The sequence below is a fragment of the Ixodes scapularis genome, unplaced genomic scaffold (genome assembly GCF_016920785.2).
Source record: "Ixodes scapularis isolate PalLabHiFi unplaced genomic scaffold, ASM1692078v2 PGA_scaffold8__174_contigs__length_109621045, whole genome shotgun sequence".
Lineage (NCBI taxonomy): Eukaryota > Metazoa > Arthropoda > Arachnida > Ixodida > Ixodidae > Ixodes > Ixodes scapularis.
In genome coordinates this window covers 91,200,892-91,226,091 of record NW_024609883.1, presented here as the reverse complement: position 1 = coordinate 91,226,091, position 25,200 = coordinate 91,200,892, and the positions used below count along the sequence as shown (strand labels likewise).

General features: G+C 43.7%; 1 protein-coding gene and 1 non-coding gene across 2 annotated transcripts in view; both read left to right on the top strand.

Moving 5' to 3' along the window:
• The window catches only part of LOC115319847, a 53,281-nt gene that overhangs the window by 12,350 nt on the left and 15,731 nt on the right, over positions 1 to 25,200 (top strand). The window contains exons 7-17 of the mRNA XM_040223230.2: positions 1,658 to 1,804; positions 6,393 to 6,519; positions 7,801 to 7,985; positions 9,617 to 9,724; positions 11,835 to 11,924; positions 13,369 to 13,501; positions 16,867 to 16,979; positions 18,333 to 18,396; positions 18,943 to 19,057; positions 21,828 to 21,928; positions 23,398 to 23,516. Coding sequence (XP_040079164.1) covers positions 1,658 to 1,804; positions 6,393 to 6,519; positions 7,801 to 7,985; positions 9,617 to 9,724; positions 11,835 to 11,924; positions 13,369 to 13,501; positions 16,867 to 16,979; positions 18,333 to 18,396; positions 18,943 to 19,057; positions 21,828 to 21,928; positions 23,398 to 23,516 — 1,302 coding nt within the window. The remainder of the gene's footprint in view (positions 1 to 1,657; positions 1,805 to 6,392; positions 6,520 to 7,800; positions 7,986 to 9,616; positions 9,725 to 11,834; positions 11,925 to 13,368; positions 13,502 to 16,866; positions 16,980 to 18,332; positions 18,397 to 18,942; positions 19,058 to 21,827; positions 21,929 to 23,397; positions 23,517 to 25,200) is intronic.
• Trnap-agg lies at positions 16,181 to 16,252 on the top strand. Its single transcript has one exon. It is a non-coding gene; the product is annotated as a tRNA-Pro (tRNA).

Here is a 25,200-nt window from a genome sequence, read left to right as displayed (position 1 = left end):
GGCGCCGAGGAAAATGGCTACAACTGAGGCACCTATATCGTCGGCGGCCACAATCTCGGCAGTAGGGAAACGTGGCCGTCCACGCCAGTGCGCCGCAGAAAAAATAAGAGAGCGGAAGAACGACATTCGTGCTTTCGCGTTCTCATCTGATAAGTGCTTAGGTGTCCTCGGAATTTTAAACGTTTACTCGTATAAAAGGAAAACAAGGCCCTCAAATCCCATTTTTTCGATGGAACGGCAGGAGGAACGATGTCCCTTTTTTTCTTTTCAATTTTTCCCGAATTGAGTAAGCATTTAGGCTTTTTTTATAAGAGGCAATTTCAAGGTCCGACTTCAAGGGATAAGGGAAGTGTCCGAGAGACAGTCAAGAACAGTCGAGTGGAACAAATGTGATTTGTTCCACTCGACTGTTCACAGGCTGCTCTCTAGTTTCACAGGTTGCTCTCTAGTTTCACAGTGGCCCTAAACTCGTCAAACACAAAGTCGGAGCCGAAAGTTCGCGGAGAGCGCCGATTGGACACTCGTGACAAAAAAAGCGAAGTCATCGTCGTGATAGTCAAATCGTCGCAGTCCGTGAACTTTGGCCCCAACTTTGTGTTTCACGAGTTTAGAGCCCCAACGGAGCTTCTGCGGTCGAAAGTTGGGACTACGCGAGAACAGCGACACTCGCCTTTGCTCGTGCTTTTTACTTTTTTTTTTTTTACACTTATATTTCCCAGTGGCCACTAAAGGTACCCTGAGAAGGTTCTTGAGGTCGCCTAATAATGGCGATAACTTACTTTGTAGGCTCCATACGTCCTAGAAATCCATGAATCATAACGATGCGCGGTCGCTTTCTCTATGAAAAAGAAGCAATCAAAGATCGAAATTATCTCCGGCGATAAGAAGTGCATCGTGCACGCAGCCAGGACAGCATGTGACCAATGAAAACGCGATATTTCGTCGAGATTTCAAACGCTGTTATTACAAAATGTGTATGATTTTTGTAGATGATTGAAGAAAGCAAGAGGTAAAAACATTTTTGTTTTTCGCGGAGAGGGATTATAATACCGCAGTCATCGTCTCATAAACAGCACACTATGCTAGATTTTTTTTTTTTTATTTATTTTTTTTTTTTTGTGTTCGGTTGTCAGTTTTTGAACGCGCGCCCGCTGGGTTGCATCGCAGTCCGGACTGTGTGGGCAACGAACCCCGCGCATCGGAGACATCACTCCGCGATTCCACCGGTCGGAAGCGCGAGGATCCTTCGCTCGCTTTTGGCTCACAGAGATCCTGGTTACGGAACAAGCCCCTCCCATCGACGGAGATAAAATCGGCGTGTTAAGATCTTCGATTGTTTTTTTTTTTTTTTTTTTTTTTTTTGTAGCTGTGTCGGCTCCAACAAAACATAGTAAAAACCGGTTTTGTTGGAGCCGACGCAGTTGTTGCAGGAGGCTTAAAAAACGGTCTCATCTCTCTCGGTCTTACTCGGTCGCAAGAGTGTGAACGGGCCTTTAGAGTAAAACAAATCATGAAGCAAAAAACATATGTACGTTTTTTTTTGTTTTTTTTAAGTTGTCAATGCTTGTAGATGGACCCAAATCTGTTTACGAACATACAGTATTTCTGGGTTGTCTTTTAACTACAAAGTCGGTTTTTCTTCTTTTTTTTATTGCAGATTCCAATGTTCGTTGGGTGCCAACGCCTCGCCAGGGGATTACCGAGGCCACCAAACTTCGACAACATCCCCATGGAGTTTCATTCCGAGCTGGCTTTTTCGAACCCGACGGTGAACGGCCAGTACTCCTACACGTCTCACCTGGATGTGCGTATTTTGTTACCTCCATTCGCTGTTCTTCCGGGAACATCGTCTGTATTGAGCCTCTGTGCCCCGAGACCATTTCTACATCTGTTCAACCCTATACTCGAAGAAGGCCTAAAGCGTCTCATTTCACGCGAAGCACTCGGGAGAACCAATCGCTGCAATCTACGAATAAAGATTTTTTGTTGTTTTTTCCTCTTTTTTCAGGTTATAATCATACTGTTAGCCTCGTCCTTTGCTGAGGTCTCTCTGTAGACTGCAGCTGCTTGCTTTCTCCGGGGTTTGGCGGCCAAATAGACGCACTGCTTTATTTAGAGTGTATCGTGCTTGATATTCCCTACAAACCTTTGCAGACTGTAAAGTAGTGATTAAATAAATAAAAAAAAATTGGGAGACACTTAAGCTTCGCCTTTAAAGACCGACGACCAGTTCGCGCTTTCCACTTTTCCCACGCTGCATCCTCTCCCCTTTTCTTCCCTGTCCACCGTTGCTTGTTTCCTCCTCCTCCAGGGTGAGGAGGATCTTCTGCCTTGCAGAATCTCCTGTCTGGTCGTTGGCCTTTAAGAGTGGAACGCAATAGCATAATCGGGCCCCGTTCGCAAAGCCTTCTCATATAAACCCGCGCTCGTCCCCAAGCTGTGCAAGCGTGTGTGCGTGGCCTAGTCGGTAGCGTCACGTGTCACGTGACGTCACGCGCAGCGTGACGTGAAACATGGCTGTGACGTCATGACCCTATCGACCCTATTGAAATTTAGTGGAAAGTGTTCCGCTAAATTTGGCGAGAAAGCTTTCCGCTTAATTTGGCGGGAAAATTTTTTCCTAAATTTGGCGAAAAAATTTTGCACCAACTTTAGCGGACAATTTTCCCGACAAATTTAGCGGTTCGATAGGGTCACGACATCACAGCCACGTGTGACCTCATACGTGGCTGCGCACGTTGAACTATGGGATTTTTTGGTCCCACCGACGCCGACGCCGCATTTGCCGCGACGCGAGCTCTTAAACGCTATTGCGTTAAAATGAAAAGGTTTTCATGCTCCTAATTGATTTTATTATTGGTTCGTTAAGGGTTTGTGGATAAATGATCACAAGAAAATGGGTTTGGCTGGACGCGAAAAGTCCGACGTTCTCTAATGGCAGCATCCAGTATTATTCAGAAATATTATTTTATCTCTATTGGTTTTAAAGCGGCCTAACTTTTCTCTGTATTGAAACATGTATTTCTTGCTAAAAATAAAGGTAAATTCACAAAACAGAACCTTTTAACCACCTAAATACCATTTATACCTGTTTACTTATTGTTGTTTACCTATAGCTGGAGTGCTGCACGGATAACAGTTTGATCATCCACATCCAATCCGTTTGTGCAGACTTCGTATTCGCATCCGGACCGCATCCGCTAAATTCGGAACCTCATCCCACTCTCAATCTCCGCGTTCATTTCATGACATAAAGTCAGGCATGCATGAATACAAAAATTAAAAAAAAAAAAAAGATATGGATGGTATCTTATAAGCCGTCTGCTTACCTTTGAACAATAAACTCTTCCTGTCAGAATACGGCAAAAGTCATTTCATCAGATATTGTTTAATCGTATTTATAGAACAAGCGATCATCCTTCCAGAGACACTTCGCATCGCTGGAAATATGATCGCAGTTATGATGTCATTTTGGGAGTCTGCGACACTTTGTCGAAAAGATGCGCTCAAAAGAAAAGAAATTTTAATTTTTTTCTTCGTAAAACTTGTTTTAAGCAGACACATATTTTATAAACATGTAAATTAACAAATGACAGACTAATAACACTGTCATTTTATTTAGGCCAGAAAATAAAAAGTGGGTAAGGAAAGCGCTCGCAACCCGCGGCAAAGTATTGTGTACACGTGATAAGGCAATAGTACACCACTGGGGAAATATCACAACATTCAATAATGGCAACACCTCCTAAAGGTTCCAGTTTTATACATGAACCCTCAACTGCATGCTGGGAACCATATACTTAAAAACAACTCAGTGCCAACTGTCGTAAAAAAGAAAACGCACACACACGCAACGTTTCACTTGTCGAGGTTGCTCTCAAAAGAAACAGAATATCGTCAATATGGACGAATTGAGACTGGTGAAATCAATACCCGTTAATGAGATGCCTTTCTCCGTTGACGCATTTGATGTTGGAATGGCATGCACGAACTGGGCTACAAGAATGAGATGCGGAAACTCGTACTGGCTCAAGTTCCACCACTCGAGAAGCGAATCTACATTTTTGCGGAGAAGCCATTTGCAGGCTTCTTACTTTTTCGTGGCTTGTACGGTTTAGGTTTTCTTTGTCCAAAGAACGTTTTCCGCCCTTTCCGTGCCAAACAAAAATACGCCTTTCCGGGACGACGGATGCTCCTGCATTCTTTACTTTTTCTAGGAACCGCATTTTTGGCAAGATAGAATATTCTAACGCGATGTTCGGCAAGAATCAAATCTTTCTTGGCGTAAAAAAACACCTTTTTTCCCCGATTGGCTCCTTTTATTTAAGAGAGTACTTAGCTACTGTAATACATTCGATGATGCACTTCATAGTATCACTCGCTTATTCACTCTACCCTGTGCTGTCGCACACATATATCGGTCGCTTCGGCAAAAACGTAGATCAGGACCGGCGGATATTCGCATCTGATCCACAACCCGCCGAATTTGTTACACTTTTATCTGCATTCGTCAGATTACTGCGGATATCCTTGGATAATCCGCGAATATACACTCTCAAAAAAAAGGTGTATTCTTACACCCTTTGACCCATAGAAATCACCCCAGAACTTCAGTTAGACGTACAGCGGACTGACTTCAAACTGACCGTACCAACTTTCACGAGGTGCTTGATAGCTGCGTGGTACAACTTATTAAAATCGCTAGTGCTCGTGTTACTGACTACAAAATATGTATATATATATATTCGGGGTTTTCTTGACCCTACTGCAAAAACTCAATATTTCCTTTGTGTAGTCTTTGACGTACTTTAGCTATTCAAAAAGTTTTACCACACTGTTATCAAGCCCCTCGTAAACTTTGGGACCGTCTGTTCGACTATAGGGTGCTGTACGGTGAACTGAAGTTTTGGGGTGTATTATATGGAACAAAAGAGTGTAAGGTGATACCCTTCTTTACAGTGTGTATGCAGGGCTCTACCTATAGCCTAGCAATAAAGATCCCGATAACTGATTTCTCTCGTTGCAATCGTCGTCAAATTACTATTTAAAAGAAAACAGCAACACGCATTGTGGTGGAAGAGGAAAACATTACAAATCATAAAAGAATCGCGATCTAAATGTCTGGTTATATTGTCTCTTAACGAAACTACAGTCAGTGGCAGGATTCTCAAGGCGTAGCGAATTGCGAGCACTTTATCATCCCTCGTCGACCAATGAGACCTCTGTATAAGCAGATCAGAACGTAGCCGAACAAATCGCGAAGCAGGGAGCGTGAATGAAATAAACCACTTCATCGTTTCTTACGTTTTTAGTGGGGCTAAACTCTAAGAAATGTATGTGAGTTCACATTTCCACAGTACACGAGACAAGTTACGGTGAATAGTAGAAGCGACCCAGCGTATGATGAAGCTCAGGGTACGATCAGACTGAGAAAAATGTTTAGTGCGCAGCGATAGCGTGTGACATTTTACTTGCTGATTTCCCCTGCACAGAACGCATTTTATTTTTATTTTTTTTTTAGATCAAATCATATTATGAGTTCAGTCATTCGCTGTGATCCTTTCATTGTTTGCCGTGATTGCCTGTATCCATATGCCGCAGCAAAGTGAACGCACAAAACTCTTTTTCTATAGTGTATACAGTGTATGTTTCCGGTAGTCGAAGCAACGCGGGGCGTGGTTTCACACCTGTTGCTTCGTGGTTGGACCCTCGGCGTTCTTGTCGCCAAATGCCTCAATCTCATTGGTTGGCGCGCGATAATGAGATGCTTGAAACTCGCTACGACCCTGCGTTTCTTAAGCTGTCAGTGACTATGGCGAGCGTTAGTTCGTCTGCTTCTTGCCAAAGCGGCAATGGAGACGTCAGAGCGCCAAGCTCTGATTGGCTCTGACGGAGAGATAGTGGGTAGACCCCAATGTTATAGCTACCATGAGGTATAGCCGCTATTGTTCCAATTGGAACCAATCAACGCTCGACGTCCTGACGTCACCGCAGCTCCTACTCAAGAAGCAGACGGACTTGCGCTCCGCATAGTACCACCTCACGCCACTCCCCACCTTATTACTCAAGTCCATACTACCGAAGCGTGAGCATCGGTAGTATGGGGCACAAGACGTGCATGAAAACCGATACGTCGGCACCATGCCTATGTGTTCAGAAGGATGGAGGCATGTTGGGCTGCCCTCCATTTATAGTTCGCAGATAAACCGCCAGGCGGCGCTGGTTTATCCGCGAACTATAAATGCCTGGCTAGGTGGCGTAAGCTACCGCCCGATCCAAAGGGCTCAGCTGTATTCATCCATCCATCTATCCATGGCCCATACCGTGTCATACTGCAAACCGCTAATCCTCTGAATACTGTGAAGACCCAATTGCTTACCAATATGTTTCAGATAATCCGCGACCCCGTCAACAATATCTTCAGTCACATCTTTGCCCCTTGGAACACGGGGAGTGGGAAACTGGACCAGCAACTTTCCGCCCTGCCAGAGACACAAACCATCTTCGACGTGACCAACGGCAAGTTCCTAGAAGATAGCCCGACACCAATAGCTTCAGAACACACGTAGGCGTACGGTAGGAGGAGAAATTTGAGTCGAATGGGGACGGTCGCACTCACACAAACCTGGGCATGCATAACTCACCGAGGTGGACAGGAAATACCAATCAATAACCTTCTGAGTGCCGCGCACGAGTATACTCGGCCAGATTCCCATTGGTTTCAGTTTCGCTTTGCTCCCTGCCCCTACAAACTAGGCTGTCATTTTTTTTAGCGTGTAACGGCACGTAGGATTAAGCGACGAGAACAAGGGCTACTCAGAACTCAAACATCGACACGTTTTTATTGCCTCAAATACGTTAGGATATCTAACTATAATTCTTGTAAAAACACTACGGCAAAAAAAAATAATAAAAAAAAATATTTTTGCTGTTTATCTCGCACAACTTTTTTGAAACCGAAGTCCGTCGAGGATAATTGCGAAAACATATCCTTGGCTGATTTGCAACAGATTTCCCACATCATCCAATGTCACTGGTGTGTACGACATAATTCAGTTCATTTGCACGCTCAATGTTGTCGTCAGTCAAGAGCGTGTGCGGGCGTCCGTCTTCTTGTATATGACCGATACTCTTGAGTCGTCCCTTGGACGTTTGTTATTCGTCCAAACACACCTCATCGCGACAAAACATTACCTACTTCATATTACGCACACAGTCTTCCGTAAATATCGGCACCAGACAAACCCCCAGACCGCTGAAGACGAATAACAGCACGTTGCCCTTCTTTCGTGCCAGTAACAAGCGGGACGCCATTGTTCCTCTGATTATGACCGTTTCTGCTGATGACCTTGTACCTTACAATCTCTTAAAATCTCCTACGATGAGAGAACACACTGGCGCCATCTATCGGGTAGCCGTGGAAGTCCTGGCACTTTCGTATGTTCCCTATTTTTACGAGCATTATTATTTTCTTTTTTGACTTGAAAGGCTTGTGACAATTTCTCGCGAACAGCGAGTACATTTGATCACGCTAATGCTGCAAAACCTGCACTATAATGAAATGCAGTTCGAAGAACACCCAATAAATGACGCCAGTGTGCCAGTGTTTTCTTTTTTGGCTTGTTTGAATTTGAGTGTATGAATGGGCCTTAAAACAATGAGTCCCATGCAAGTCCTAAGATAACTCGAGTGCGGATATTTTTTAATCACCCTCATAGATGCATGATTTAGCATTTTAATCATCACTTTCAAAAAAAAAATTAAAAAAAGGTTACATTGCAGTTGCTTTTGACTTTGCAGGCATTCAGTACCTCAAGGTGCCAAACCATTCGGGGTACGAGCCGTTTGGGCGTGGTAAATGCTATGTCTCGTCCAGAAAGGACTTCCGACCCGTGGTTCAGTTGCCGGATAACACTACGCTCAGTCTGCTCGACACAATCGCTCCAAGTTACGAAACTCTAAACAAAGCAAACTACCTGGGCATTGTGAGTATGCGATATTATCTACCGCTCACCACGAGGAACCTCTGTGAAAGCTTGAATAATATATCCTAAATCGGTAGACTCGTCGCGCTGCTTTACACAGTATACACCAACTCAACCCTCTGACGTCCCACTGCTGCAGTGGCGCTGCTGTCGGTACTGCGCATGCGCGGATCCTTCTTCCCACTTCGACGTGGTTTTTGCGCTCGCGCAATGCCCACACCTGGTGTTGGCAAACGCTGACTTGTTCACAAAGAGCGCTTTGGTCCATAGAGCGAGCACTACCTTAGGGTTTATTGCATACTACTAAGACCGGAAATTAGCAAGCACAAACTTTTACAGGTTGACCTGGTGTCCCGAATAAGCGCGTACCAACAGAGCAACAGTTGTTTATTTTGTTATGTTTACGGTCAATGTATGAGAAAATAAAACAATAAGAAAACAAGCAGTGGACAGCTCCTTTGCATTCTACTGGGTGTTGGAAAAGCCATGAAAGCTGCATTCATGCACGTGCAGGTGAGTTATACAGCCAGTGGGACATAATAGGCCTAGCGCTTTTCAACGATGCTCAGCAAGTTTCTTGTTAGAGCAAACTGTATCTTTACACGGAGTAAGTATATTGCTACCTATTTATCTGACTTATCGTCTTGTTTAGCCCCCGATACATTAAGCCTCCGCGGCCGAATGACTCACCTGTGTAAACCGGATTAGTGTAGCATTTGCGGCTTTTCATTGTTTATTTTTTATCTCTAAAGTCAAAAAAGAGCAATCTCTATTGCCCTACCGTGTTCAACGTGCGAGTTGCTGCTTGGGTTTTTCTCAAGAAATGTTCTGCACATGTGCGAATGTGTCCAAAATCAAGCGCATGACACGGACCATCAATTTACCACATATATTGACGGACCGTGTTTTTTGTTTTTTGCCCATTCTATTTCTTGCCGTTTTCTCGGGGTTGCAACGAATAGTATTACGTATATTATTATAGTCCGTTGCAAATCAAGAAGGTAGGGCGAGGGTAAGACGGGCCGAGGAGGAGGAAGCAGACGGAACGCTGAAGAAAGATGGCGATTTTCCCTCTCTCCTCCAGCGTTCCGTCTGCTTCCCCCTCCCCGGCTCGTCTTACCCTCGCCCTACCTTCTTGAGTTGCAACGGACTATAATAGCTTTTCACGCTGATTTTCTACCAATTGAACTGACCCCTCACAAGCTCAGCGATATAAATAGAAAATAATTTTTCGCCATTCTGTTTGACCAATCTCGTTCAACCAATAGGATGAAGTTGTATCTACAAAAACTAAACCATTGATTGATAGCTTAATTGATTGATTAATTGATTTATTGCATTTTAGGTTTTGCGTCTATGGGTGTGTCCCCAAGGAGGAAGGATATGTGCTCTGCTATAAAAGGGAAATCAATGTTAAACTTAGTGTGAAACATGAGAAAAACTTCGCCGCAATTAAGTGAAGTGTATCGACGAAGTGTGTTGGTAGACGAGGTCAATAAAAAGCACACGGACGACATTCAAAGTTCTGTTGAAAAAATATTATTTTGGAAGTGTTGAATATTTGCGCCACGTTTTCTTCGTCAGAGCCGCGCCACTGAGTTCTTGTTTGATTATTTATTTTTTGATGGCAGCACGTTGTTCGCAATGCACCTGTCCACGTCTACGAAATTGTCACGAGCAACGTACCAGTGTCAGGGGCTGTTTTCTCTCACGCTGTCATCACCTACTGCTACCTTGTTGTAAGTATGTCTTCTATACACAATATCCTGGTACAGTGATGGCGAACCTTAATTCCATTTTATTTTCTTCAAAGGAGCTCTAATAGAAGTAGTTTACATGAGAGGGTGGAGCAAATACAACACAACCTACAAAACATTAGAAAAAACTGAAATTGATCAATGGTGTTTTTGAAGTGTGTACATCGTCAAGAAATCGACATCGTGCGCACTTCACAAACATATTTTCACATGTCACAGACCTTTTTTTCTTATCAGTTTCGTAGACAATGCGCGGAGGTGATGAATTCCAGTCGTCAATGCAAAGGGAAAGCGGGGAGTTTTGAAATTAGGGTTTGGTGAAGGGAGTTTCAAATTTTAGGAGCTAATCAAGGCGCTTGGCAATGTGAGATGTCTTGGAGATGTAGGCTGCGGAACTCAAATCATGCATACAAGAGACCGTGAAAAATCAAGACGGGCAATTTTACTAACAGTTGTTTTCTTTGAGTTGCCTGCGCACTATGTTTTTGTGATTATCAAGTTCAATCGCAATTCCTGCGGCGAAACAGAACGATGGTTTATCCTGACCAAGTTTCTTGCAAACTTGTATAAATAGGGCCGCATCTCCACCATCCTTTTAGACGACTTGATAGTCGGTCGTTGTGATGAAAGTATTGTGGATGGCACGTGATGGACGCCTCCAGAAAGAATGTCGGCGAGTCAACGTTTCCACATAACGCGCCAATAGATAATCACACCGAACAACAGAATAATCTCAGCCAATGAGTACACTTAGACTACGATTAGACTGGAACAAAAAATTTATATGCGCAGGGCTGTTGAGAGAGCGAAACGTTTCATATTATATTTGACGCTGCATGCATTTTTCCTTTAATTTAATCGCCTTTACGCTTTATTATTTGCTGGGGCTTCTTTTGTTGTTTGCCGTGGTTGGCGGTCTACGTGTTTTGCGGGAAATTGAACTCGCAAACCCTATTTTGATTGGGCAGAATGCAGCATATAAACTAAAACATCTAAGAAAATTTAGGTGGCCCGAAAAAATAGGTTTCTCACAGTATCGCGCTGCAAATTACCACAGAGGTGAAAGCAGGTGGTAAAAGTTTACAGTGTGAAAAAAAAATCAAGAAACGAGCTTACTCCATTAAAAAGAAAGAAGATGGAAACTTCTTTTTGATTAATCTACGCCGTCACTTCATAACCCTTGCACGCGTAGTGAGCATTTCTGCCGACAGATGACGTACGCCGCGTCGAAGGAGCGCCGGCCGATTCGGGTTCTTTTGCGGGATCGCCTGTTATCATAACCTGAATCGCCCGGCGCTCCCTCGACGCGGCGTACGCCATCTCTCGGCGGCACTTCTCACTACGCGTGCATCGTCTTCTAAGTGGTGACGTAAACTGCCAAAAAACAGGTTTCTGTTTTTTTTACTTGTTTTGTTTTTACTGAGGCAAGTTTACCCCTTCATATTGTCACTGTAAACTTCCACCACCTGCTTGCATCTCTGTAGTAGTAAGGTGCAGCGCGATACGTCGAGAAACTGGTTTTTGCGGGCCGTCTAAATTTCCTAAATTATTAGTTTACATGCTGTTCATTGGAACAAAACTCAGATGTGTTCGTGGGTACTTATGATCGCTTTTTCATGCGTTGGTGCTGTCTGACGTAGCAAGATATAATTATCTGAAGAGGTGGGCACAGTAGGTGTCGAGAAACATGTTATGATCGCTGGCATTTTAAGAAACGTAAGGCCGTGGCTGGCTTGTTATCCTAATGTTTCTTGCATTGTGATTTGTGCTCGGGTGTTCTCATTGGCTTATGTTGCATCCTCGGTGGCTGTGGAGCCATAAGATGCGCCGGACTCACTACACCCAACGTTTCTTAGACTGTCAGTTACAATAACCTGTGCTGTAAATTCGATCGGCGTCATTTACCAGTGAAGCGTGCTTTTTCTTTTTTTTATTTTTATTTTCTGAGAGAAATACGTTGATACACATAAAGAAAACAACCCGACCCCCTCCAAAAAAAAGAAAACAAGAAAAAATCTTGAGTGTCCTATTAAAAATGAAGAAGATCCATTGAGCTGAATGTGTCATACCTGATTTGTGACTCTCATTTCAGGAATGGGTTTATCCCTCCTTCACTACTCAGAGGAATCTTCCCATCAGAGTGTCCATGAGGGCATACTCTACTAACAAAAGCTTGAGAACTGTGAGTGTTGTCTGTCGTGGGTTCCGACCTTTTGCCGTTGATCACCATCGAGATGTGTACAGCCTGGCGTTACCCAAGAAGGCAAATCTCCTGTGCTGTGCGGAGAGAAGCTGAGGGAGAGGAGGGGATGAGAGCGCGCGGTGACGTCAAAACGCCGTGCTCTGATTGGATGGATTAGGGGGTAGACACAAGGGCAAGCTGTTCCTGTTTCTAGCCACTGTCTTCCACCCAGCAGTTCGAGTAAAAGCATCGTCTGCTCCTAGCACAGTGTCTGGCGTTCAGCGTTTGGCTTTGGAACGCCAGAAACATTGAGCAATGAACAGGCGACTCCGTCTTTGAATCTGATTGTAGGGAGGCAGAGGGTAGAAAAAACGGCATCTACCCAGTATCCTTCCAATCCAACGTTGGCACTCTGACGTCACAGGTTGCTCTCGTCTCGTCTTGTCTCTCAATTTTAGAGCGCAGCTCTTAGGGGCCCGTTTCCAGCCTAAGCGGCGACGGCGTCGGCGTAACCGGGGGGGGGGGGGGGGGTCACGTGACCCCACCCCCCTCGAGATCACGTGACCCCCCCCCCCCCCGAGGTGACGTGACTACCTGCAGGTGACGTGACCCATTCAGTACCCTTCCCTACTCCTCCTCAAGAGCTGCGCTCCAATTCGGCGTTACAGGGATTTGTAAACGGCTTTCATTTTTTCTTTGTATATGATAGTAATTCGACTACTTAATCAGTTTATGCATAGGGAAATTCTGAACCATAGTTTAAAGTTTACTTGATAGTATAACAAAAAGGCAAACGTTTCCAAAAAAAATACTAGGCGGCAGAGAAAGGAAGAGGCACCGACTGGACCAAAGTATGAATGCAAAGAATACGACGTCTGTTGTTGACAGCAGTCACCAAACGACTTTTTATATTGGCCACAAATTTAGAGTGGCACTTTTGTTAAACATTTTCGAAAAGCGCTTCCAGTGATTGATAAGAATTAGCGTGCTGTGCTTTAAGTGTGCTTGTCATTTGCTTAATGTCTTACTTATTTAACTAATGTTGCATCCAGTAACATATCATCACGATCGATGCATAATTAATTTATCCCTAATTTTGAGCAAAGGTTTTTATATTCGCCTATCAACCGCGGAGGGTGGATTACAGTCTCCGGTGTTCTTAAATAAAGTTTTGAAACCACAAGCTGAAAGATAGCTTGGGAGCGCTGTGTCCCGGATTCTTCGATGGTTTTGTCACAAAGCATAAAATGTTCTAGTGATTCACAACATAATAATTTTAACTATTTTTGTAACAATGACCATTGAACCTCCTATCATTTATTCCCTGACAAGGCGCTTTATCTATATATATATATATATATATATATATATATATATATATATATATATATATATATTGGCGTCGTTACATGGCAAACTCAACATGCTAACCTCTTTAACGTAGCCGTACTTCTGGTTCACCGCCAATATCCACGACATATCGACGGCGATGGAAGAACTGAATGACAAGATGAATGTGATGGATTGCTATGACGAGAATGAAGCGTCTTACACCTGGTTCCAAATGGGCTTTCCATGTAAGCATTTTGTTTCTTTTGCCCTTGCGCACTTTGAACGTATAATTTGAGCCATAGCTAAAATCGTTCCATTCGCCAACCGAACGGAATTTTTCCTTTGTAGTCGGAAAATTCACGAACCAAGAAAACATTGAAAACACATACTTCGTAGCACAGTGCTGTAGGCCAAACCTTTGTTTTGTTTCATGAAATTTGGGGCCTTGAAAAGTTCTAAGAAGTCATGCTAGAGCTTAATTTCTCCTTCTATGGCTTCAGTCTGTACGTATTTTGGTCTAATTCACAGAACTATCGCCAGTGTTAGGATTTACTGCTGGTAGTTCGGCTACCATCTGGCATTTCTCGGCCTAAATCGTCAAACAGTGTCAGAGGCTTTACTTCTGGTTATTCGATTTTCATGTGGCAAATCTGGAATGTAAATTGCCAAAACAAGTGTCAGGTTTAGGCATCCCTGTTGGTTCTTCGGTTCCTACGTGGCATATTTGGCTCTAGCCTAACACTTTGGCCATTGTGGAGCAAGCCGGAGAAAAGCTGCAGAAACGTGAGGAGTAATCTGGCACTAACTAACAGCTTGGAGCAAATCCGCGTTAGAAGCCAAGGATTTCCGAGCTTGTTCCAATTCAGGCGTTTCTCCGCGGTGCTACCTGGGACCTGATATGTTTTCCACTTTATAAGAATATTTGCTAAAGTGAATAGAATCATCTAATAAAATTCGGAGAAAGGACAGAACAGAACAAAGAGACAGGGAGGTTGACCTGGATGACTGTCCTGGTGGGCTACTCAATGATGAGAGAAAAACATGGGGAGGTTAAAAGAAACCTTTAAAGAGATTAAGAAGACTAACGTTAAAGTTGTAAAAGTTGCAAGTTTCGAGCATTATAAGCACGGTAATGTTCACGTGACTCTGTCCCACTTGCCGGAAAGTGATGTCAGTACTTCACCAAACAGTCTGAAGCCATTTGTTTTATCAGAATGTGCTCTCATGTTCAGCAGGAAGACTATTGTGGATTTAAAAAGGTGTAGGAATAGTCTCAATGAAGCTTCACTATAGTTTACAAAGAAAAAACAAATATTAAGGTCCCTTACCTAAGCTAATCCGCCGTCTTCACTCCGTCTGTCCCAGAAAAAGCAGAATTATCCCTTCATTTGATCGTCTAAGCAATTACCCCCATTTTCCATGCACTTTTAAAAACAATTGCTACTTAACCGCCAGTTTGTTTACTGTGAGAGGATAAAGGCTGTTTTTAGTTTTTAGGCTAGGTGGCGAAAGATACCTCCCGTCATAGAAGGTACAGGCATGAACAACTATTCTATCTTTTTGAGGATTCTGCTGAAACCACAGGCAAGGCTTATTAACAAGGTAGTCGGGCGACGTACAGTGGCCCAATTTTTTAATAATATCACGCGAGCGTCGACGTCGACCGCCGGGAAGGCCAGCGCTGTGCCGCGGAGAAATCCGGCGTCACGAGAGAGATTATGCGCGTGCGCACAAAGCTCTTTCCGTTGCGAGCGTCGTCTGTTAGGCTATTCCGTTGACCGCACACAGCACCTGTTCATTATCTGCTGGCATAGCTAACCGCCTTTAAGCAAAGATCTGAACAACGCTTGCTTGCGTGACACTGCTCAGGCGTGGCATAAACCGCGCGTCATCTCGAGTTTAATTTACTTTTCTTTTCATTTCATGTTTGTTTTTACTTCTGTGAACACCCACAAAAATGAAAAAATACGGTGACGCGACAAACTGAATGCAACGATGTATTTAACTACACACTGCAGGCAATGCTACGAGCAACCAAAACCAATCCAGTGCTTTCACCCTGCCACGTGACATCGTGCTTCCCCGTGCAGTTGCACCCAACGGGAAGGTCACGTGACACACTTTTAGTGGTGGACTGGCCTAGACGACTCGTAGCGTCAGCTGCGGTACAACACAAAGTGAAACGGATTATTCACAGGATTTTCGCTTGGTGTTTTATATTATCAACTGCGTTGTTGCTGTCGTCGTGTAGCCTATGCAGCCTGGCAGTCACACATTTCTTTGACCAGTGGGCGCGCGCACATTTTTAGGTCTACTCGAGTGCCCATAAAAACACGGGAACATGTTGAGAGAATGTCGATGGGCGGCATGACGAGTCGGGGTTACACAGGCTAACGTCAATAGGGTTGTGAACGCATTCCAAGAGGAGGGGCGTATCGGCGATGCACTCCGACATTGCAAGCGCCCTGCCCTCCTTTGGTAGGGAGCAGGGGCTCTGTGCGATCAACGAAATAACCTAGCAGACGACGCTCCCGCTAGAAAGTGCTTTGTGCGCACGCGCTTCATCTCTCCCGTATCGCCGCACGCCTCCGCGGCACAACACTGGCCGTCCAGGCGCTCGACGCTCGCTTGATATTATTAAAAAATTGGGCCACTGTACGCACACCAGTGAGTAACTGGCTGTGCCCGGAAGCACTACATGCAGATGGGTGGAGCCGTAACGTTCAAGCTGAAAATTGAATACATCATATTCCCGCGCAATGTATGATGGGATATTATCTAATGCTCATTTTGATTAGATGAGTTTAAGAAAGAACCCGGAGCGAAGAAATATCTGTGGTTCCGGAGAAATAAAACCGTTGCGACAAGCGAACAATAATGTTTGCTTTACATCTCCGTACGTCATTCTTGGAGGCGGCATGGCTGGCTCGTTGGTCTAGGCGTATGATTCTCGCTTAGGGTGCGAGAGGTCCCGGGTTCAAATCCCGGACGAGCCCGTTGTTTTTGTTGAATTTCTTTTTCTGTCATCGTGTTCGGTCATCTTCAGTAAAACCAATGTCAATCACGCTATTCAAAAAAAGGAGGAAGTTTTACCTTGGACATAATAAGAAACAGAGCTCAAAAAGATTGGACAGTTATGTGCAACTATCACCAGCTAGCTCAACTTGCCACATTGCCGAAGTTTGACGTTATTGAATTTTTAATCTAAATAGTAACATTTTCGACATTTAAGAAAAGCCTTTGCGATAGCTACGAGATAGCATTTATTAAGCGTTGTTGATGGCACGAGCTTAGTATCTTTTGGAGCTTGAAACTAAAGAAAGAAGAGAAGGAGAATACAAAAATATTGCATAAAGAGATTATAAATTATCTTCATCCAACACTAAAACCGCCCCTTATCCCTTCAAGAAGAACTTCATGTTTAATATCACGCTGCACTACAATTTTTTTTTTTTTTTTGCGGAATTTGTACGCATGTGTACGAAGACTCTCTGGTAGCACCAGCTTGCTCTAGCTGACCTCGATCAAAAGTAACAGTAGCACCGATTTCAGCTGCCCTAGACAGAATCTTTCGATGGCCTCACAAAAGCGCCACTCCTGTTGTCCTCAGATGCCAACATGTACGAAGATTTTCTACGGTACAGTCCCCAGATCAAGTCGAAGTTCTTAACAACCTTCCTGAGGACCACGTCGTTGTCCCCGATGCGTGTACCCCGTGTTCTGGCAAGTCTTTTCCTGCTTCGGTGGGCCACCTACTAGAGCGCAAGTTCGTCTGCCTCTTGCCCAGGGGTTGCACTCACGTCAGAATGCCCAGCTCTGATTGGCTCTGATGGAGGGACAGTGGTTAGACTTTACCGCTAGCTGCCTTGATGTCTACCCACTGTCCTCCCAATCGGAACCAATCAGAGCTCGTCGTTCTGACGTCACCGCAACCCCTGCTCATGAAGCAGACGAACTTGCACTCCGTATAGACCTTTGCAAAAATCGCCTTCTGCGCGCTGCCATCTTTGTCTGCTGGGCTGTGGAACGCCTTCTAAGCATGCGCAGTTGCTCTGTTGTGCGGTGCGCATGCGTCCACAGTTAGTGACTCGGCATTTTTGGCCGGGGTGGTAAGCGATGGAAAGGTCATAGGCACCGACAGTTGAAGAAACGTAAGCACTCCTCGCCGGATCTAAGGGGCTTTCGTTTTAAAACTGGGTGCATCGCTAATAGTGACACCAAGTTTCCAAGTTCCTCGCCTGGCTACACTAATGAACGATGGACGCAACTCTTAGACCTGGCATTGTAAAGGAGGAACTGCAAGCGAATGCGTGTGTGGGGTGTGATTGGTTGGGCCTACTCAACCCAAGGAGTTAGGCAACCAAATTATTCTTTGACGGGATCACAGACCACGTTAAGCTTTGTTTTAGCAGTTTTTTGTGCGGGAGTTCCTCGAGTGTCTACATAGAAAATTGTTTCATAATCAAGATCATAGAACAATCATCTTCTTGTGGTTCTTAAAATGCTGTTTGGCAAAAATTAACTTTCGGTCCTTAAGTTGCTCTATACTATAGAAGCGCTCTGACTCCTACCAGAACAAAAAGGTGTCAGCACCTTGAAGAATATCGTCCTTGCTTACTACCACATGACCAGTCTTTCACAAAAACAGTTTTGAGGACGCATTAAGGTTCTATATCATCTCGAATGAAGCAACATCAGTGCGTGATGACGCCTAGTCTGATATATAGACTTTATTGATTGATTAATCGATAGATTAATTGATCAAAAAATTAGTGTTTACTAATTAATTTGTATCAAATTATTAATTATTAAAAACTCACACAAGCGTCGCCTCATATCTTCAAATAAAAAGTCCAATATCATTTGAGGTCAAAATAATATTTCTTTGTGGTGTCTCAACTTACGTCTGAGAGTTTTAAATTCAGTATAATTTGAAACGAATATGTATATATAGATGGTTTGTGCTAACAAAACTAGTTTCTTTGTCTTTTTTTTTTGCGAGTACGTTGTTTATTCTAAAGAAACAAGTTATGCGTCTCCTGTGTTAGCATTAACCATTTCGCTGGAAATTTTCAGGTTGATATAACGGAAAACATGATTTACGTAACATCTCTTATTCTGGAGCGGCCACTTCTAGAGAGTAAGTACTATCGCCACAACTTAACCCTCATTACATTTAGCGACTAGACATCAAAATCAGCACCGTAGTTATTATATTACTCCCCGTTGTTATATAATTCGAAACCCACGCGGTTAACCTCCCAGTTATTCAAGCTGAGTTCGATGTTTTTATTCCACTGAACTTTTTTTAATTGGGTATAATATTAGTTTATAAGCAGCATGTTATGTTAGTGGCCCTTGAGCTTACAAAAGGGTTTAGGACTACCGATGCCGCTACAGAAAATATTGAGCGCTACAGATGCTGAGGTGCTCGTTGACGTGCCTGTTTTCTTTCACGCAATTACGCAGTTATGACTCCATAGCGACTACAAGTAGTGCGCACATTGCCGGAAGTAGTTATACACAGCGAATATTTTTATTTGTTTGCGTAATGTGCTGTACTTGAAGCTCTGCAAATGAAGATGAATTTAAAAAAAAAAAAATTAACTTGATCAGCTTAAGAGTAGGAAATAACTGTATTGGATTATGCATATTTTAACCATTAACATTATTTACTTTAATACAGCCGACTACGACAAAAAGAAGAACTTTGACCTGAAGGACCATCAGCTGTCGTTCGGTGTGGTGACGCTCGACCAGTGCCTCAAGATCTGCTCCAGCGCTGACTATCCGGACTGCAAGTAAGACGGGCACCGAGGTCCTGCTGACCTTGGATGAGTCAACTTCATTGTGTATAGCGTCTCAACTTCATATTGTGTATTGCGTTAATTACATCGCGTGACGTATTTTCAATTAGTCTATACAACGTTTTATTATTTATACTACCCAGACCAAAAAAGCTGAGTCATAGGGGTCAAGACATATGCGCGGCATGCGATATTCAAAAGGAGAGAGGTTCTGCGCATGCTCAAAACGAGCTTTAATTTCACAAAAATGGCAGAGCGCAGAAAACAAAGATTCGAATGCTCTGAATGCGAAGCAAAAGTTTATTTTCACTGAGGTCTGTATTGCAAACCCATGTGTGTCTACTTTCACGCAAAACCATGGTTGATGAACCATTCACTGCGGTCAACGTCACTAAAACTGTAAACACTCAGTTGGGAAGCTCACCCTTGAAACCCGAAGCGCTCGCGTCCACTGAGATCGAACTCGATACGATTACAATGCCGCCCTTTAGCGGCGAGTCAAAAGATGAAAGTTGGTTTATATAGCTACTGCGAGATGGCACTGCGAGATGGCACTACGAAATGGCGCCACCGGCCCTTGCGCGACTCAACTGAAGTGTTATGTGTAGCCGTGCAGTTTCCGGAGTGGAAGCTGCGGGAGAACTGTCGGCGTTGCAGTCGCGTCTATAGTTCTGCTCTCGGGTACGGATCAGAGCCACTTTTTCAAAGCCAGCTCTTACGACAGTTTTCTAACTAAGTTAGTTATTGTAACGGTGCCGCGGTCTACGAAGGACGTACAGCGAATCGTCATGTCCAAAAAAGGAAGTTGGGATCAAAAAAGAGATTTTTGCAGGAATTATATAAGCATAACGTTTCGCTTTCAGAATCACAATCGGAATCAGAATCGGTTTATTTTTATCACAGCGCTTTTACACACATGTGACAAGGGGGGCCGGGAAAAAAAGCTGCAAGTTTGCAGCTTGACGGGTTCCTGCCCCCCAAAACACAGGGCAGAGCGGCACTGTCAACAAAAACACTCACACTTGTTGGCCCTGCGTAAATCCCGTTTTCACGTCCCTTTTACTACGTTTTCTTTTGCGCCTTGTTATCTGTTGAATACTCTTCGTGCATCGCTGTAATTTACACACCGCGAAGTCACAAAAAAAAAGAAAAGATACAAACAAGCAGTTTTTTTTTTCTTAGGGCACATGGTAAAGCAGGATTTGCAGAGCTCAGTGTTTTGTGCTTGCCTATACAACTATACAATTTGTCACATTAAAAGAAAAAAAAAGAAAGTTTTGCTCATTATTCATTCACTGTGCGAAGTAGTTTTTTTAAAATATGGCTCAAAAAGAGCTATTTTTCGCCCCCCCCCCCCCCCCCCCCCCCCCCAATGTGCGAAGAAACGAAAGCAATAGTTGTAGCACGGTCGTGCAATCCGAGTGGAATGGTGCCTCAAGTACCTAAGGACGGTGTTGGGACGCGTTTAATTCTCATAGCCGTCAAGGTTGGCATCGTGGATGCCACTGACGACCGCCACCAGTGCTCGGTGATTCGTGAAGTAAGTGGGTCAGCGCGGGTGAAGTTTATGAAGCCATCTAACATTACGCGTAGCCACTGAATACTGCCGAAATGGTATTTCGCATGAGGAATGTTTGAAAACAAATATTTGAAGCAGACGATATGGAGATTTTTCCTTCGACGCGCAATTATTGCCGGGACACCAGAGCGGCCTTCTTTGCTTTCCTCGCGCGGCACGGCCGACGAGAAATCCCGATTTCCCTCTCATCCCGACAAGAGGGGAGAGAAGAAGAGGATTTTTTTTTTTTTTTTCCATTCTTCGCGCGCGCAAGGACGACAACCCACGGAATCAAAATCTGCAAAGTGTCGCCTATAAGGCTACCGCAATACAAAAGAAGCGATGCTTTCCGCGTTTGAAACGTTCCGCTAGATGCCCGACTTTTTTCTATTCTTTTTTATTACGTTTTTTTAGGTGAATACGAGTTTAGGCTAATGGAGTTTGTATGGATCACATGGGATTTACCGAACAGGGTGCCTTATAGATTAAAGTAACAGTAAACGAATCTATATTACACGTCTCACTTCCCTACCGAGCTCATATTTTACTCAGACAACACATCTTCGCCAGAGAAATGTAGCTATTCTTAGAGTCATTGACAAGTTAAGAAACGCGTGGTGTGGCCCATTAGGTCCACGCTTCTTGCTTCCTGATTGGTCCTTCCGTGCTCTTACCGGATAGTGCTGCTATTGCATTGGCTTCAGAACGATAATGAGATGCTGGGGAAAGGCCACGCCCTGCGATTCTTAAACTGCCACAGAGTATGCGGAGAGCAAGTCGTCTGCTTCTTGCACAGGGGTTGCGATGATGTCAGAGCACCGAGCTCTTATTGGCTGATTGAAAACAAAATAGTGGGTAGACCTCAAGGCATGTAGCATTAATGTCTACCCACTATTAATCAAAGCCAATCAGAGCTTCGCGTCGTTCTGACGTCACCGCAACTCCTGCGCGGATAGCAGACGACTTTCTTTCCGTATAAAGCACTGCAGTGTTCTCCTATTTTGCTTCGTTTTAGGCTACATGCGATCGTCATGAGTATGATCGACGCAACGTTTGAAATAGATTTCTTCCAGTCGGAGGTGTATACTAATGAGTAGATGGTGATGAAAAACAGCGCAAAAGATAAGAACTGCCAACTAGTTCAGCTTTCAACTTTAAAGTACTTTGGTACCAATGAGAGTGCCGATGCTTTGTTATTCGTCACAGGGCGGTGGCATACTGTGGTGCGTCGTGCTACACATCATCCCTGAGTTCCGGCGGTGTCGACGCAGGTATCGTGAAGTCTACTGACTGCACCACCTACATCAGTAAGTCTCACTCTTTGGTTTTTCCCCGTAATAAACTGGCTGTTATTGACCGGAAAAGCAACATCCATATCACAAAGTCAAAGCGCTGTTTTAAACTTTTGATAGAGCTACCAACGAAAATTTTTAATTCAAGCATGATAACAACCAGAGTGTGAATGGTGTCCTGGGGAATCGCACAAACACGGATTTTTATACCAATGCACCTATACTTGTCTAACGGCATTGTCCACACACTAAAGATCCGAGGAACTGCCGCATGCTGAAGTACACAAAGCGAATCCTTATAAAAACGACAACATATATTTATATATTTTAATATGCATTAACAAAGCTGTCGCGCAGGATTCAGGCAGTTCTTCTTAGTGCTTGTGAGAAAGAACGGGAGAAGGATGTGTTTGTTATCCAAGAGTAACCCACCCCGGCAGTTGAAACTTCACGCCTCTTTTTATCTCGTTTAACAACCTGGTATATCGTTCATAACAACTTGACTTTGTTTCAAGACTGAGTCACGTCCGCTTTTAATTGAACCAAGAAAGATGTACTAGCAAAATGTGTATGTGTATCTGATAACAAAAACAGCCCATCTTGAACGTAATACTCCGAGGACACAAAGACGAAGCAGAAGAGGACAGCAGTCGCGGCGTACACTGTTCCGGTCCGCACCGTCCTTGTTTCTTATTTCTTTTTTTGACGTATTACGTTGGGGATGAACCAGAACAAACCAGTAGCCCAATTAGCCGTCTTAATTAAACACATCATTTGAATACAGAAAGTGTTATAGAGGTCCACGGCGCTCGCACATCGTACAATAGGCACGGTGTCGCTGCAGGCTTGTGTGACAAAATTAAATGCGAACATGTCTTAAGAGGGTCTGAAGCATTTTTGCTTCATACATATATGTATGCTTGGAACATCCTTTGCACACACTTTTTATACAAACTAACGTGACAAGACCATCGTACAAAGAAGAAACACCTCAACCAGTGCTTGCTAACTCTCTATTGGCAATGGAACGCGACTTTACGCCCGGCTAACACAGGTCAATGTCATCTAAGCGACGAAGCAATTCATAGGATCTATATTCCTTATATGACCCGGACCGTCAGGGTGTCACAACATCACGTGAGTCAGTGACGTCACGCGAAGACATGACGCCAAGTGACTCGAGGTCACATTTGCGTGTGCTGTCATAGTGCAGGTTACACCGTGATATCACGTGACGTCAAGGTGGCGCGTGACGTCACGGAGTAACGTGACGTCACACACGCACACACACACCCGCAGCATCTGCCCTGGAGCTCACTCGTAACAGATGCTGTGTGCATCCGCGCGTTTCCCAGAAATGATCGAGACATATTATTACATTTTCGTGTCTGGATTCAGAAAGTGTTTGCGGGGGCTGGTGCAGTCAGGACGAAGATGGTTTCGAAACCTCCTTTCTCGTTGTCATCATTTTCGTCTTTCCCTAGAAAACGACTTGAGTAAGAAGAGGAACCTACCCCTGACCCGAGACGCCCTGAAAAAGGTCGAGACCGCCGTGAAGGAGAGCAAGTTCACAATCACTGTGACGGATTCCACCACATTCCTCGTGAGTATCTTTATCATAAATTATCCGTAACTATACGAGCATTTTTAATTATTTATCAAATGCAGATGACAACCTTACCATGCACGTTTTCGCGCATATATATATATATATATATAGGATGTTTAATTTTATCTCGAACATATTTATTTTAAAAAATAGACGCCAAAGATGCAGTCTGAGCAGGTGAGTTATACGGCCAGGCAGACCAATATAAGGTTCTATTACTCCCAACTCGAATCATTCGTTCTTTATTATTATCACCTTTCATTTAGTAAACACAACCATATAGTTTCAATTATAAAATTGCTGTGCATCATCTAAAACCAATTATTCAGTCAATATTAGAAAAAATTGAAGCACGTGGTTTCTAATTTTCTGACCGTCAACAACGTCGGCTGCACGAGTGGAGACTTTATTGCACCCCCGCGCTTAGCACGTGCTTCAAATAATTTTATAATGGACTTATTTAGTATGATGATACTCAGTACCTCGATGTTCAACTCAGAACTAGTTCATGTCTTTGTTGGGAGTACGGGAAGGCCGTATCAAAACATATCTTCTACCCTTCAGTAGCTGGCACTCAAAGCATGTGAAATGGGGGACAGTTCGGAATCTTGTAAAAGCACCAGTACAGAAGTTTTGCTCGCATTTGATTGGCTCATATGTTCGTTGTCTGACCGAACGTTCCGGCGTTGCGGGTCATGCTCAGGAGCTCGTTTTAAGACAGTTCGTGTATCTGCTATCTCCAAAAAAGTTAGTTAAAAAATGTACGACCTTCAAAGCCGGTTGTCCTTCCGTGTTTTCATAGAGTGCCTCTCAATATCAAAAGCGTTAGCCAAAAGTTTAATGTCGACACAGCTCTTAGCACGGATTATAGGTTGAACCTTTTGACCCCCTTTGCGTCGACTATTTTAGGTTGTGGGAAAAAAACACTAAAAGAAAGATGTGTATTTTGTGTCAGGTGTCATTTATAAGGCACCCTTTTTGTATGGCCTCTGTTATATTATATCGGACAAGCTAAGCGTTGTACAAATGAACGGCTGACGGTACATAAGCGCTGTATAAAGAAAAAGGAGACCCGTACTCTGAAGTTTCGAAACATTTGGTTGAATGTGATGATTGTATACCGTTGTGAAAATTGACATCAGTGGAAGAAATGAAAAAATATTATCACAAACGTTTGATAAAAGAATCGCTCACAATGCTACGCCCCTAAACGCTGTTAATAAGTCTTCATTAGGTTTGAACCACGAACTTCGGCGGTTTCTTAGGCTTTTTAAACTGCTGACCTTAAAGTGTCTACATGCTTCCGGGAAAAGTAGTTTCTTTCGTTTTGGGTCGGGATGACAGGGTTCAAAGAAAAGAGAGGAGGAAGTTGTTGCAGAGGCGTCATTGTTCTGCTAACTATCAGAATGTACATTTGTGGAAAGAGGTGTTTTGAGGGTTTTCTTTTCCCCCTTTTCGTTAGTTTTCTTTTTTCCTTTTTAACCAGGTTTTAGAAAACAAAATTTCAGTTGAGTTTGAGACTTTTGAGCATGTGTGTCGTTACCTGCGATCTCGGAATGTTTCTTTTTTTTTTTTTAATCATGTCTAATGTACACCAGCTCGTTGGCGCCCTTACATTTATTTCATTGATTCAGTATTTTTAGATGACGCCCAGCAAGTTGCAGAATAGAACCATATA